The sequence below is a fragment of the Patella vulgata genome, chromosome 3, assembly GCF_932274485.2.
Source record: "Patella vulgata chromosome 3, xgPatVulg1.2, whole genome shotgun sequence".
In the NCBI taxonomy this organism is placed as follows: Eukaryota; Metazoa; Mollusca; class Gastropoda; family Patellidae; genus Patella; species Patella vulgata.
In genome coordinates, this window is record NC_065881.2 from 76,342,682 (window position 1) to 76,356,871 (window position 14,190).

Below are 14,190 nucleotides of genomic sequence, written 5' to 3' on the forward strand. Positions count from 1 at the left end.
TAACTATGCTGCAACCTTATCCAAACGAATATACATTTTTCTTGACAAGCACTCTGTTCTAAGAAGGGGGCATCAGGTTTGAAAATTCTGAGCAACTTTCTTGGACAACACCAGAATAAAACCTGGGACCCCCTGGTTACTCACAGAGCCACTGTGGCGCCAGCAGAAGACAATAATATTGACACTTCTGTGATCCCTGCACATGGGGGTGATCATGCCAATTTCCCTATATCTTTAGAACCTTTTCTTGTTTATCAAAGATTACTGATTAAAAGGATACAAAGCTTTAAGCCATGGATTTGTTGAAGCACTGATAAAGAAAGCAGTTAGACTCCATATCGCCATGGCAATAGGTGATCTCTGGGTAAAATTTGATAAAGACAGCATCACCCAGTCTCGCACTAATTTCTGTTGATTCTGTAGGTGAAGATTATTAAAAACCTAGAAATAAAAAGTTCCACAATTGAAAGATTACAAGTATATGTTGCAAACTATACATGTATAGGATAGATGTGACCAGTCGAAATAGGGTTTATCTGTTGCAATGATGTTACAATGTGATCTGTTTGGAGGAATTTGCCAAAATACAACAGTAAGCATTACTTAAAACTTTTTGAGCAATAATAAATGAATTGTAATATATTGGATGTTCCTCCATAGTCTGTTTTGGGGTAAATAAAAACATAGAATAGTGAAAATGTTTACAATTCAATTGTCATTACTCAAGGATTCTGATATCAACCCTCTGAATATATAAAAAAAAAATTCTCACAAGAAAAAAAGAGATCATTCATACCTGAAAGACAACTTTGGCTATTAACTGAGGATATGGCTGCTGACTGGAGAGGAATTCCCCAATAACCTTATTCATTATATCTTGTGGTGGGAAAAAATCCGAGAGAAATGCTGGTAGAAGACGAGTAATAACACGAGCCTCGTAAGGATAACCTTTCTTTATTCTAAAATACACAAATTCATGGTCAATCATTAAAGTGCAATGGATGCACCCCTGGGAATAAAAATGTATTAAAAATATAAAATAAAACACTGAAAAAGTCAAGGGAGAAATGAGGTTTAACATCCACTTGATAAAACAAGGTCATTTCAACACTAATGAGTGGTTCAATTATATTTTAATACTTTGCGTGTAGGTCTTCAGCAGTGGGAGGAATCAGATAAAACCGTCAAGGTTGACCAGACAACCATACTCAATTACAGAACTTATGGTCTAAAGCACACTTGTAAGACCACTCGACCCCCACAAGAAAGGTTGTGCCTCACAAAGTTCAAAAATGAATGGATGGGATTTTTATAATTCAATTCGTTTTGTGCATTTGAAATATAGTGGGTATAAATATAAAGTTGAACAATCCTTTTTAAAAATATATAAATAATGTACATGTAAGTAATAGATGCCTAATTCATATAGAATATGAATGATTTTAATTGAATATAAATCATATGTGCTTGGCAATGACAAGAGGATACTAGTCGAAAGGTGGTGCTTATATAATAAAACAAGTGTTCTAGGTGATTGTATTAAACCTATTGTATTTAAATCTAATATTACCTGTCAAAAAGAACCGTAACTCTTTCCATAGCTAGAATCAGAGACTCAGAATCTTGACAAATCATATCAAGAGCCTCATCAGAAAATGATGGCTGCGTTTCTCGTGGTCTAGGACTATAGCCATCTAAACTTTTTCCTGGGATAACAAAAAAAATACTTTCAATATCAAACAATAAAACTATTTTGGTTTTATCAGGACAAGAATCCATGATGTGTGAATGACTAAAACGTTGGCCTGCTAACCTGGAGGTCTCGTGTCAGATCCCTGTGATGACTGAGAAAGTTCATCAGGTTCCGTCTTGTCAGTGGTGTAGGACGGAGAGTCTGGTTTGGGTTAGAGACAATGTACAGTCGTTTGGCTGGGATGAAAAACTGAGGTCCTGTGCAGGCCAATGTATACCAACTGTCAAGGGTGCTTTCCCATGTACGCAAATGTATACACATGACCTCAGAATCCATGCAAATTATGTATAAATAAAGGAAAATATGTCCAGTTAAAAATATGAACAACTTTACTTCATTCTCACATAAAATCATAAGCTAGCTCTTTGCTTTATATTGAGACTCATCAGATGTTATAATGTATAACCAACGTACCTGAATACATACATGTAAACATTAGACCTAAAGCTGCTAACGCCCTCTGGGGACTAGGAAGACATAACCTACAACAAGCAAAGATACAGTGAATTGTTTCTAATAATGAGGTTATATTCAATTGTTTCTAATAATGAGGTTATATTCAATTGTTTCTAATGATGAGGTTATATTCAATTGTTTCTAATAATGAGGTTATATTCAATTGTTTCTAATGATGAGGTTATATTAAAATGTTTCTAATAATGAGGTTATATTCAATTGTAATGTTTCTAATAATGAGGTTATATTCAATTTGGCCAGAGAGAGGGTAATATCACTTAACGCAAATAAGTCATTTTGGGACTAACATATGGTCTGATTTTATTTCAATAAATTGCTTGCACATAGTGGTATCTAGCAGTGGGAGGAAACCGAAGGACCAGGAGAAAAGTCACAAGGTTGGACAGTTTCGTAAGTGAAAAATTTGGTTGCAGTGACGCTAAACTGGGAAACAAGAAAATCACTGAGATCATGCAAGTGACGCCAATACTCCTAGCAATCACTCACTGAATTAAAATTATAAAGACGACTGACCTATGTAATAAATCACAGGGCTAGACTTTAGTCTATTTGTCATACTTTGAAAGACAGTACTGCTAGTCAAGATTCAATGATTCATAAATGAAGAAGCAACGACTACAATATCTTTTATGCATACCTATCTAAACTAAGTTTAATTATTGTTTCATATTCTGATTTCGATAAAACATCAGCTAACAATAATCTCTCTAGACCTTTCATCAAAGTTATAAATACTGATGTTGATATACTGTCTTCACTACATGATGCTGTATTCACCACCAACTAAAAAAACAAGACAGTATAAATATGATAATTTAAAGTATAAATATAATAATATAAAGTATAAATATAATAATATAAAGTATAAATATGATAATTCAAAGTATAAATATAATAATTTAAAGTATAAATATAATAATTTAAAGTATAAGTATGTAAATCAATGTGTTAATGTGATGAAATGAAATGAAATGAAATGGAGTTTAACGTCCTACTGTTCTGCTCCTAACCTGGGCTAATGAAGACGGGCATACGCCATACAGTGTGCTATGAGGGAAATTTTGCCCGGACAGCGGCACTACGGCCTACTCTTATATCGAATTCCAACTGCCAAGGGATCTTTTACGTGCACGCCAATGTGTACACGGGACCTCGGTTTTTCGTCCCATCCGAACGACTAGACAGCTTTCCTTGTCAGCCCCTCCGTCCTGCATCACTGACAAGGGAGAACCACGCCGGAAAATCTGGATGAACTTTCTCGGCCAATGCAGGGATCGAACACCCGACCTCCAGGCTAGCGAGCTAGCGTCTTACCCACTTAGCCACGTGATCCCCTGTTAATGTGATACTTAAAAGTATAAATGTGATAAATAAAAGTATACAAAGTATAAGTATGATAATTTAAAGTATAAATATGATAATTCAAAGTATAAATATGATAATTTAAAGTATAATGAATAAAGTTTAAATGAATGTGTTAATGTGATATATAAAAGTATAAATGTGATATATAAAAGTATAAAAAAGTATAAATATGATAATTTAAAGTATAAGTATGATAATTTAAATTATACATATGATAATTTAAAGTATAAATATGATAATTTAAGGTATAAATATGAAAATTTAAAGTGTAATTAATAAAGTGTAAATGAATGTGTTAATGTCATAATTAAAGTATAAATGTGATAACTATAAATGTGGTAAGTAAGTATAAATGTGACAAATGAAAAACATTTTGTAGAAGACTGTAAAATCAATAAGTATTTCTGTAATTTCAGATATTAATATGTATTTCATACAGGCAAAAGCAGTTGCAAGTATGGTCATTACTTAAAATGTTACACTTTAATAAGAGAGGCACAAGAGCTTTGGAAATTTTTGCAAGTTTTTTTAAAAATAGTTTCACTAGACACGATTTGACTGTACAGTAATATCCAGATCTTCAAATTAGATTTTCGGTAAAATATCAGAGAAAAGTGGCACTGGCAAACAATCGCTGAAAGACAGATGGTTTAACTTTCAACACATTTTTTAAAGAAGTAAAGAAAACGTAATCTAAGTAGATCAGTGCTCGATTTTTTTCAATAAATATTAGTTTATAAGGTTATTTTAATTTTATTGATTATCATGATGAAAGTGATGAAACTCCTTGAAAGGTGTTACGTTCTTGTGCAAACAGCTCAAGTGATAGAAGCTTATCTAACAAAAGATGGGTAATGGACTTTAAAAAATACAAATAAAAATTAACCTGCATTATTTTAGATGGGAAATCCCCATCTTTAATATCCTCATGATAATTCTCCATCACATAAAAAGCTGTAGACCACATAGTTAAAGAGAACTGATCACTGGTTATATATGCCCTGAAATATACCAAACAGTAACTTCAAGAGAGGGAGATGTAAAATTCATAAAACAAATATGATGTTGGAAAATACACAAACATGTCTGAATATGGTCACTTTTGATAGTTTTTTTTTCTAAATATTAAAATTTATAGAGCAATTTAATATTTGGTCATTATTTATGTACTATAAAAATTCACAACTTTATTTGGTTATCTTTATTATAATATTTCAGTTTTAACATGCTAGGCTTTGCAAAGGGCAGTATAGGCTCATCATTTACAGAACACCTGGTACCACTTTCCATCAATGGCAATTTCTTCGTGGCTAGAACACTTGACTGCTTTTTGACTATTGGTGGTTGGGTGGCCTAATGGTTTAACGCATGTGCTTTAGATCATGTGACACGGAGTAGGGTCATCTGTGCAACCTTTCTCTAGGTTCATCCCACTCCTAAAGACCCCTACATGCAAGTGAATTATTGAAGTAAAATTGAATCATGTTAGTTCCAAAATGACCTGGTTTGTGTTGTGTGGACGTTAAGCTCATTTCTCTTTTTCTCTCTCATTTTGACTACTATTTATGATAGAATATATTTGACCAAGAGAAAATATATTTTAGAGACTTTTTTTTATTTTTACAAACAATATTTTAGAGACTTACGATGTAACTGCTGAGAGATGTTTTATAAGGAAATCTGTAATAAGTGGTAGTAACGATTTAGTTAATTCAGAAGTACTTGTTTCTAGTATATATAATATTCCATGTAGAGATGATATTTTACTAGGTAGATGTGTTGTACGTAATCCAGCATCAACTATTTTTATTAATCGCTCAGCTGTTGCAGAATCCTGAAAAAATACATTTATAATTTAACAAGTAATTTTTGGGATGTCAACTATTATTAAGACTTGTTAAATATTTGTTTATTTTGAGAAATACAAAATAATTTTTGCTCAGTGATTGTACTTTTGATATAATTTGTTTTCTTGTTGAAAGTTTTAGCAACTGTGTCCAAATTTCCCCCACAGAGTATTAAGGTGTAGTTTAAATACAGGACACATATTTTCAGGAATTCAACGCACATCTTATACCAATAATAACTTACCACACCAATAACTGCAGCTGCTTTACAAATACCAACTATTAGATACTGTAACAATATCTCATCTTCAGCAGGATGGACTTTATATAAATCTAAAAATGTATCTAACATCATCTCAAACTGTTCTCTCTCCATAAATAAATCAGATAAGCTTAACATCTGTAATAATACAAAATAAAATAACTTTCTTACAAGGGCTACAGAGTTATGCCAGAACCGAATTTCACAATATTAAGGAGGTTATATGCATAAACCGTTATCAAATAACAGTATCTAATCTTATAATAAAGAAAATAGTTCACATCTATTTAAAATATGATGAGTGATGTTGGAACAGTATATGCTATGTCATGATAGACCATAATCTATAACCACAAGTTCTCACAAAAACTGCATAAACCGTTATCAAATAACAGTATCTAATCTTATAATAAAGAAAATAGTTCACATCTATTTAAAATATGATGAGTGATGTTGGAACAGTATATGCTATGTCATGATAGACCATAATCTATAACAACAAGTTCTCACAAAAACTGATACCCTATGTCATGATAGACTATGAATAAATAACGGTTAAACCTATATGTATATTTATAAGTTCTCACAAAGACATATTTACTTTCTCATCATGCCATTCTTCTGAGGGCTATTTACTAAAGTTTAGTGATTGGTGATAAGTATCAGTAAAATTAACTTTAAAGGTTTTTTATACTATACTTACAGATTTGACTACGGCATTGAGTAACATTAATGGTGGTTTGGAACCTGTTTCTGGAGATAACCAAGGACCATATAATTCTGATAAAAACTGTAAACAGGAATTAATATCCAAACCATTGACAGACACAGAGCGATCTTTATTTTCTAAGGCTATTAGAGGAATCTGAGGTTTTTTCTTGTCATGTTGCGGACTTTCTGTAGAATCTGTTGTATCACTTTCAGAATGTGTTGTTTCTAAACATCCTACCACTGACCAGATGCCCTCTAATGAAATCTGAACAAAAATATAAATAAATATTTAACAACAAAGAATAATAATTGTTTAAAGATACAAAAACTGTTACAATAAAATACATAAAACTGATTTTACTCAGCCTTATACAAGGACAACTGTTGGCGGGACAACAGCGGCGGACAAGTGCTTGCAAGGACAACTGCCGGCTGGACAATTCTTACACGTATAGATACACGTTAGGGCTTATTCATCATTTAATAAACTATACTAAAATTCTTTTTAAAAAAAAGTGTCTGGCAATTGTCTTGCCTGTAGCTGTCCTCACAAGCAATTGTTCAGCCAGCAGTTGCCCCGTTGGCAGTTGTCCTGGATCCCCCTATGACATAATCAGGAAAATTTATCAAACAGAATAATTTAACAACATTTGTGTTTTGAATGGATGTTTGAAATCCAGTTGAACAAAATTAAAGTGATGATCGATGAATATTTTTATATATTGTTACCTGTCCAAGACTAAAATTTTCTGATCCAACTTTACGTTCCAGATTATCTTCAAAGAGTTCGGAACTATATGAATCTAGACGTCTTGTGGAGCGACTGTTGGAGTGATGAGTTTGTCGATCTGATTTATTGGAACAAAGATTACATATTTCTTGCTCAATTAAACCACGAATGATCACCAACTTCTTACCACATCTAGATAATTTACAAACATAAACATTTGAATACAAACAACTTACAGTATTTATGTATGTTAACTGGGGTCATGGTAAGGGGACTGAACTTTCGACTAGAATGTCTCAGGATTTTTCAAGCGTGATTTCCACTTGTCAGTGATAGATGTTGACAGTAGTTTAATAATAATAATAGTGCACTTCTAACATGCTAAACTCAATACACTAAGTATATGCTCATAACGCTACAAAAAGTCTAATGACATTATGGTTTGTGTGCTAAAGTTTTTATGTCTCATCTTATTCTTTAAACACTTGTGTTTTGCATAAACCTGTGAATTGCAATAAGGTTTGTGCATCTTTAACATCTGATGGTAGTTTATTCTGAGATGTTGCCGAGTTATACTTTTGGGACACAAACTAAGTTTTGGTTAGCTGATCGTGTGTTCGGCTAGGATGATATTTTGAAACAAAGTCTGATAGATAACTTGGTGTGGTTTGATGATAACACTGATAAGTGAGTGGGAGCCAGTGAAGTTATCTAAGAAATGCAGTTATATGTGCAGACTTTCTAGTCATAATTCTCGCAGTCTGTTGATTTTTATTTAGGCAAATTACAGTTACAGTTTGAATGGTATTTAAACCTGAAACACACCCATGTATGTAACACATCTCTTTACAGCTCTAATTCAATGAAGAGACAGCAGAAATGCCACTACCATTGTACATGTGGCCATAGGAAAAATTTAACATTATTTTATTCTCAAAATGACTGAAGTATTGTATTGATGACACATTAAACTTCATTCCTTTTCTTTCCTGTGGTAATTTTTCTGTTGACTTCTAGCCCTGTAGAATTGTGCTTGGATGGAAATAGGATGAAAATATTTCAATTGTCGTATACAGTAGAGATTCAAATGTTAGATCAAAGACTCCATTTGCATGAAACTGGGAAAGGCAGAGATATAGTGGTTAGGTCTGTTTTCAAAAGTTGCATAGCTATATTCCTACCCACAGATTAATCAATGTATGAACTTTCTTTAAATTCTTTATTCCTTCAACCTTAAAGATGCATTATGTAATAGCTAAATCTGTCTATTACAGGTCTTTTTTCGGGCTGCAAATGTTATATATAAACTATTATCTAGAATTTTATTAACATAAGCCCATAATCAACTTTGTAGGAAATTGGATGGTAGAAATCTAAAGGAATTAGAATACCTGCAAGATTTAAAGACTTAACGATAAAATGGATAATCAAGACTTAGCGCATGAAAACTAGAATATTTACCTAGTATGTAAAAATGCAAGTGGTTTATCTCTAGGACGGATCTCATAGACACTGTTACCAGGGTTACCAGCTTGTGGTATTAACGTTGATTGTAATAATAGTGATGTAATAGCTTTCACAGCAATAACCATTCCTTGACTTCTTTCAATTTCCTCCTGAAAATATAGGTAGAATTATTTCTCAACGACCAAAATCTCAGACAAAAATAAAGTAGTCTTGGTAAAATGCTTATCAAAATTAATGGGAAGAGCTGCATCATACTATGAATCACAATCCGTGTAGCAGGCTACTATCAAATAATTCTATCATTGATATGTTACCAGGAACACCGATCATCATCTTATTAATTAGGTTGCTCACTTCTTGCTCTATGGTCAAGGATACACTCCCATAAAAGTATTATCAGGTAGTTATTTCCAATAAAACGGAGCATAACAGTAGGATGTTAAACCCCATTATTGCAAATTTTGGTATATATGGAGAGTAGAGAGCCCCAATCGTACCAACAAAATACTGGATTATCTGAAAAACACCCACTGGGTGCGCACAAGATAAAATTGTAAAGGTATCCTTAAAAACAAGACTGTCTCCTCCAGTGACACAAGGAACTCTTCTTAAGAGGGATCAGACAGATTACTCCATTATAGCCTACATGTCTTACTTGCTCTCAAATTTGACAACTGGTCCAGACTGCCATGTATGACTGAGCTGGAACCCATTTAACAATTAGGACACATTTAACACATTGATTTCATGCTCATTCTTTTCATAGTATTCACTGTACTGACATAACTTTAGACTTAAATAATTTTACTCTCTTTTTTTGTTTAAACTCATATAAGATATAAATAAATCAGGTAAGCTTACCTCAGGAGAGAGCTGATTAGTATCTGTCAATGACACTGGATTTAAAACACCCAATAAACTCATCCATGTTTCTTCAAACTGGTGGCGACTCACCCAACCTATAAAAAGAAATATATATCAGATTACTACAAAATCATTGATTATATCAGAATTAGCCTGACAAATATATAACTATGGAGAAATTAATAAAAGCATAAGGATACATTAATAGCTTTGCACCCATATCAGCATGTTGCAGGGACCTTATAACTTAAAAGAAAAGGCTATAAAGTAAAGTTCTTGCTAACCAATATTCAGAGATTACTGAATTGATTTACTTTAGTTAAACTTTAAAATTCATTAGACTTTGAGTGTGATCTGATTTTAGCGAAATATATAAGAAAACTCACATTATTGTTCTAAACAGACATATATCATATGGATACTATACTGAGACCGAAGTGATAATTCTAGTACATACAGATGCTTATATCATGATCAAATATTTTACAGTTTTGTTACAGAAGATGACAATACACTTACCCTTGGAATTATTTAGAATTGCCTTTCTGGTTATTTTAAACTGGATGTCGAGATTATTTACCTTTTAAAATGATGGTACTACTCACCTAGGGTATTTATCCTAAACACAAACTCTTCCAGAACATCTTTCTCTTGTAGAAAATCTACTGGCAGTGGAGGCAATTGGGTTTTAAGGTTTCCTGTTGGTGAAGGCGACCATCCCAATTTCCATACCAGAGGTGGAACTCTGGCATAGGAATTTACTAATGGCAATCTGGCTAACCCTGGTAACATATCACAAAATTGAAATGATCAAAATTCAAAAATATTTTTAATTGTACATCAAAACCATCAAGTTAACAAAAGCTGTTAAATATCAAATCATGGCAATTTCACTTTTGGTACTAAGCCTATTGGCAAGAATTGAACTGAACGGAATGGGGTTTTATATCTTGTCAAAGGAATACATCAGTCATTTCGAGACTGACATAAGCCAAATTACTTTTCTATGGAAGGGGGGAAATTTTAACCACATAGCAGTGTCTCTACCTACTGTTCTTTGACTTCCATCTGCCAAGTATTCTTTTACGTGCATGCCAATATATACTAGCCACTAGGCACATTTTCCTTTTCAATCCGACAAGTGAGAACTGGGCTGAAAGATCCTAAAGGTATTCTCTGACAATCTGAGACATTCAGCTTCCACAGTCCTTGGTAAAAAAAAAACCTGGTCGGAAAGTCGGGGGCGGCTTTGGAAACATACACGGAAATTTGATCTTTGGGGTATATTCTATGCCCGGAATAACTTGCGGTCTGAAAGTTGGGGGCGGCTTTGAATACATACACTGAAATTTGGGGTTATTATTCTGAAAGTTTTTCTTTAAACCTGTACCGGGTTATTCTTCCAGGGTAGATTTTTTTCCATAAGAAAACATATAAGGTTTTTCTAACGGGAATTCTGGGAAATTCTCATCTTGCTTAAATGTAAACATTGACGGTTTATAAGCAAGATAAAGTCCTCGACTTCGGTTATGCTGGGGAAGAAAGACCTCAGAAAAAACCCTTGGCAGAAAAAACTCGCCCTGCCGGCTTCGGTTTTTCTTTTTCTCAGGTTATTTTCTTCAGTCTTTCTTTCCCCAGCATAACCTCAGTCTCATGCTTTATCCTACACATAACGCATGAATATAAATTCCTACCTGTTACAATGTTTCTGATTGGTGAAGCAAGGAATGGTGGTAGTTTCTGGGTTTCTGTTGATTTTGGTCGTAATCTAGTTTTCAAACACTGAAGTAATTCTGAGATTTGATCACATGATGTAATAAGGTGTATCGATTCTAGAAAAAAAAATGGCAACATAATAATTCAACGGGATTTATTTATAATACTATTCATAATATAGCCCAACACCTTGATTACACCTGCCATACAATAAAATTCACCTTTATATAGAACAGTACTGTAGTAAGCAGCATGACAGCTGACACATATGAAATATCAAATATCAAATATGAATATATTTCATGCTTTAGCACCATCTGGTGTCTTTATAAGCCAACTGCTAGTTGAATAAATGCTGTTACACAATTATATAAATAAAAGCATAATATCTATTTGATGAAATAACACACTATTTATGGAATAACAATTACTATGGTCTATTACACTGTTACACTGCAATGTTTCAACAAGATTTCACAAGTCGTTATCAAGTATATATAACCACAAGCAAATAAAAGGAGATTTATTTGTGTTAATAAGCTTGATATTTATTTGTGTTAATAAGCTTGAAATTTATTTGTGCTAATAAGCTTGAAATTAATTTGTGCTCATACACTTGATAAAGCTTTGTGTAATCTTGTTGAAACATTGCAGCGTAATAACCCATAGTAATTGTTCACCATAAAATTTGATTATGTTCCTATTACTAATTTATAAATGCCTGTTAGAATGTAATAAATCCTCTTACCATCATCTTCACTTTCCTCATGTCTGTCTTTATGTGGTAAAACATAAACTTTTTCACCAGGTAATACCACCACTAAAATATAAAAATAAATAACAATAAGACCATATTCTTCTTGTCTATTACATCATAATCAGACACATTATGTATGAAAATAGTTATATTTGTTTATTTCTCCTTTACTACATCAAATGTTTTTTTGTCCTTGTATATTACATCATAATCAGGCACATTATGTTTAATAATAATAATAATAATAAATTTGATACAGGGTATCGTTTTTGTGTCACTGCTGAACTTGAACTATCTTATGTGTGATTAAGGATGTATTATACTATCAAAAATATATGGCTAAAAAATCCCATGGATTCTTCTCAGTTACACAATCAATATTTTGTATTCCACAATAAAACTACTTACATGAAATACACAGAACAAAATTTATGGAATACAGTTCCTGTTTATTATTTGAATAGGGTTCTCTAATTTTTATCAGGCAACAATAAAGACCAGTGAATCCTAGCCCAAACATTTCTCAGTATAAAATAGTAATAATATTCCATAAAATGGTGTCCTGTGTATTTCCGGTTCAATTATCATATCCCATTAAAACATTTACTTACATGAAGAAATTAGTTGATAAACTGAAGAAGTTATTGCACTAACATATGTACTATATTCACTCTGACCAATAATCGCGGTAAAATCTTTATTCTGTAAAACTAATGCCACACACTCTAAACACATCTGTATCTGTTCTGATGTTGGTAGCTGATTATGATGAAGTTGCCAGTTTAACATCTAAGATAAAAACAGTTAAAGATGCATTACGTAAGATTTACATAAAGAGCTGCACGTTCTTGCTATAATAGCTCAATCAAATTACTTTGTTCTAAGTGAAGTTATGAGTATTTGAAGTTTTGATTGTCAAGTTCCATTGGTACGACTATAAACAAAGCCTTGATTATCCATTTTAATGTCAAATTATTAAATGATGAGTGTTCTAATCCATTTAATGTCACAGCCATCTGATGTTCTAGAGAGAGAGAGAGAAATGGGGTTTAACATCCACTCGACACAAACTAGGTCATTTTGGGACCAACATACAATTCATTTTTATTTCAATAATTCGCTTTCACGTAGGGGTATTTTGCAGTGGGAGGAAACTGGAGAAAACCCACGAGGTTGGACAGGTGACCCTACTCCTTATCACGTACAAGCGGGGTATCCCATCCAAGACACTTAACTCAATGACAGACCTTATAATCCAATGCGCACGGGTTGACCATTCGGCCATCCAACCCCCTCATGACATAGCATATCTATGATTTACTGTTCCAACATCACTCATCATATTTTAAATATTTTAAAACCTAGATGATCTAGATTGTTGATTATGGACTTGCTATGCGAATAAATGTCTAAATAAATATACAGAAGAAATAAGTTAATAATCTCACCTCCATACATAAAACACAAAATCTACAAATATCAGGAATGGATTCTGTTGGAATGACAGCTACCCATGGGAATCTCCGAATACACATCAGATACTGTGATAAGGAAGATGCAAGGTGAAAGTTCATATCAAACCAAGCACAATCCTGGAACAAGTCATCAACACGTTCGTAATATCGCAAATTTTTTGTACTCTGTATTCGACTGTAGCTAAGAAGTTGGTGCGGTACTGGTAGATGATTAATGATATTGTTTATATGACGGAACATTGTAAGTTGAGCGGCAGAAAAAAGTTGATCTATGGTGGCTTCAGGTTTTGTGTTAGTTGGTAAACTTTCTTTATCTCTGTTATATCGAACTATTGATCTGTAGGCTCCTAGTGCTATACACTCTTCTAATATCGACAAACAAAACTCCTAGAAAAAAGCAAAATTAACATTAGTCATTTTATAAAAAAAAAAAGGTTTTTCTATCAAATTTTAATTGAAATGAACTGGAAATGAACTGGAAATGAAATGGGGTTTTACTGTCCTACTCTTCTGCTCCAACTGGGTTAATGAAGACGGCCATACACCAGACAATGTGCTATGAGAAAAATTTTGCCCGGGCAGCAGTACCATGGCCTACTCTTATATCGCATTCCAACTGCTATGGGATCGTTAACGTGCACGCCAATGTATACATGGGAACTCAGTTTTTTGTCCCATCCGAATGACTACTCAACTGTCCTTGTCAGGTCCTCCGTCCTGCACCACTGACAAAGAGAAACCACGCTAGAAAATCACGACAAACATT

The 14,190-nt window shown here is 33.1% G+C and overlaps 1 protein-coding gene across 1 annotated transcript in view; it reads right to left on the bottom strand.

Annotated features, from left to right (window-relative positions):
* LOC126815000 (huntingtin) overlaps nt 1-14,190 on the bottom strand; it is a 56,855-nt gene that overhangs the window by 5,545 nt on the left and 37,120 nt on the right. Inside the window, exons 38-54 of the mRNA XM_050540508.2 lie at nt 13,398-13,811; nt 12,561-12,738; nt 11,941-12,012; nt 11,171-11,308; nt 10,082-10,258; nt 9,474-9,571; nt 8,607-8,761; nt 7,145-7,337; nt 6,408-6,680; nt 5,687-5,842; nt 5,242-5,429; nt 4,482-4,596; nt 2,868-3,013; nt 2,168-2,235; nt 1,571-1,706; nt 797-959; nt 281-441 (exon numbers count right to left, since the gene is read on the bottom strand). Coding sequence (XP_050396465.2) covers nt 281-441; nt 797-959; nt 1,571-1,706; nt 2,168-2,235; nt 2,868-3,013; nt 4,482-4,596; nt 5,242-5,429; nt 5,687-5,842; nt 6,408-6,680; nt 7,145-7,337; nt 8,607-8,761; nt 9,474-9,571; nt 10,082-10,258; nt 11,171-11,308; nt 11,941-12,012; nt 12,561-12,738; nt 13,398-13,811 — 2,831 coding nt within the window. The remainder of the gene's footprint in view (nt 1-280; nt 442-796; nt 960-1,570; nt 1,707-2,167; nt 2,236-2,867; nt 3,014-4,481; nt 4,597-5,241; nt 5,430-5,686; nt 5,843-6,407; nt 6,681-7,144; nt 7,338-8,606; nt 8,762-9,473; nt 9,572-10,081; nt 10,259-11,170; nt 11,309-11,940; nt 12,013-12,560; nt 12,739-13,397; nt 13,812-14,190) is intronic.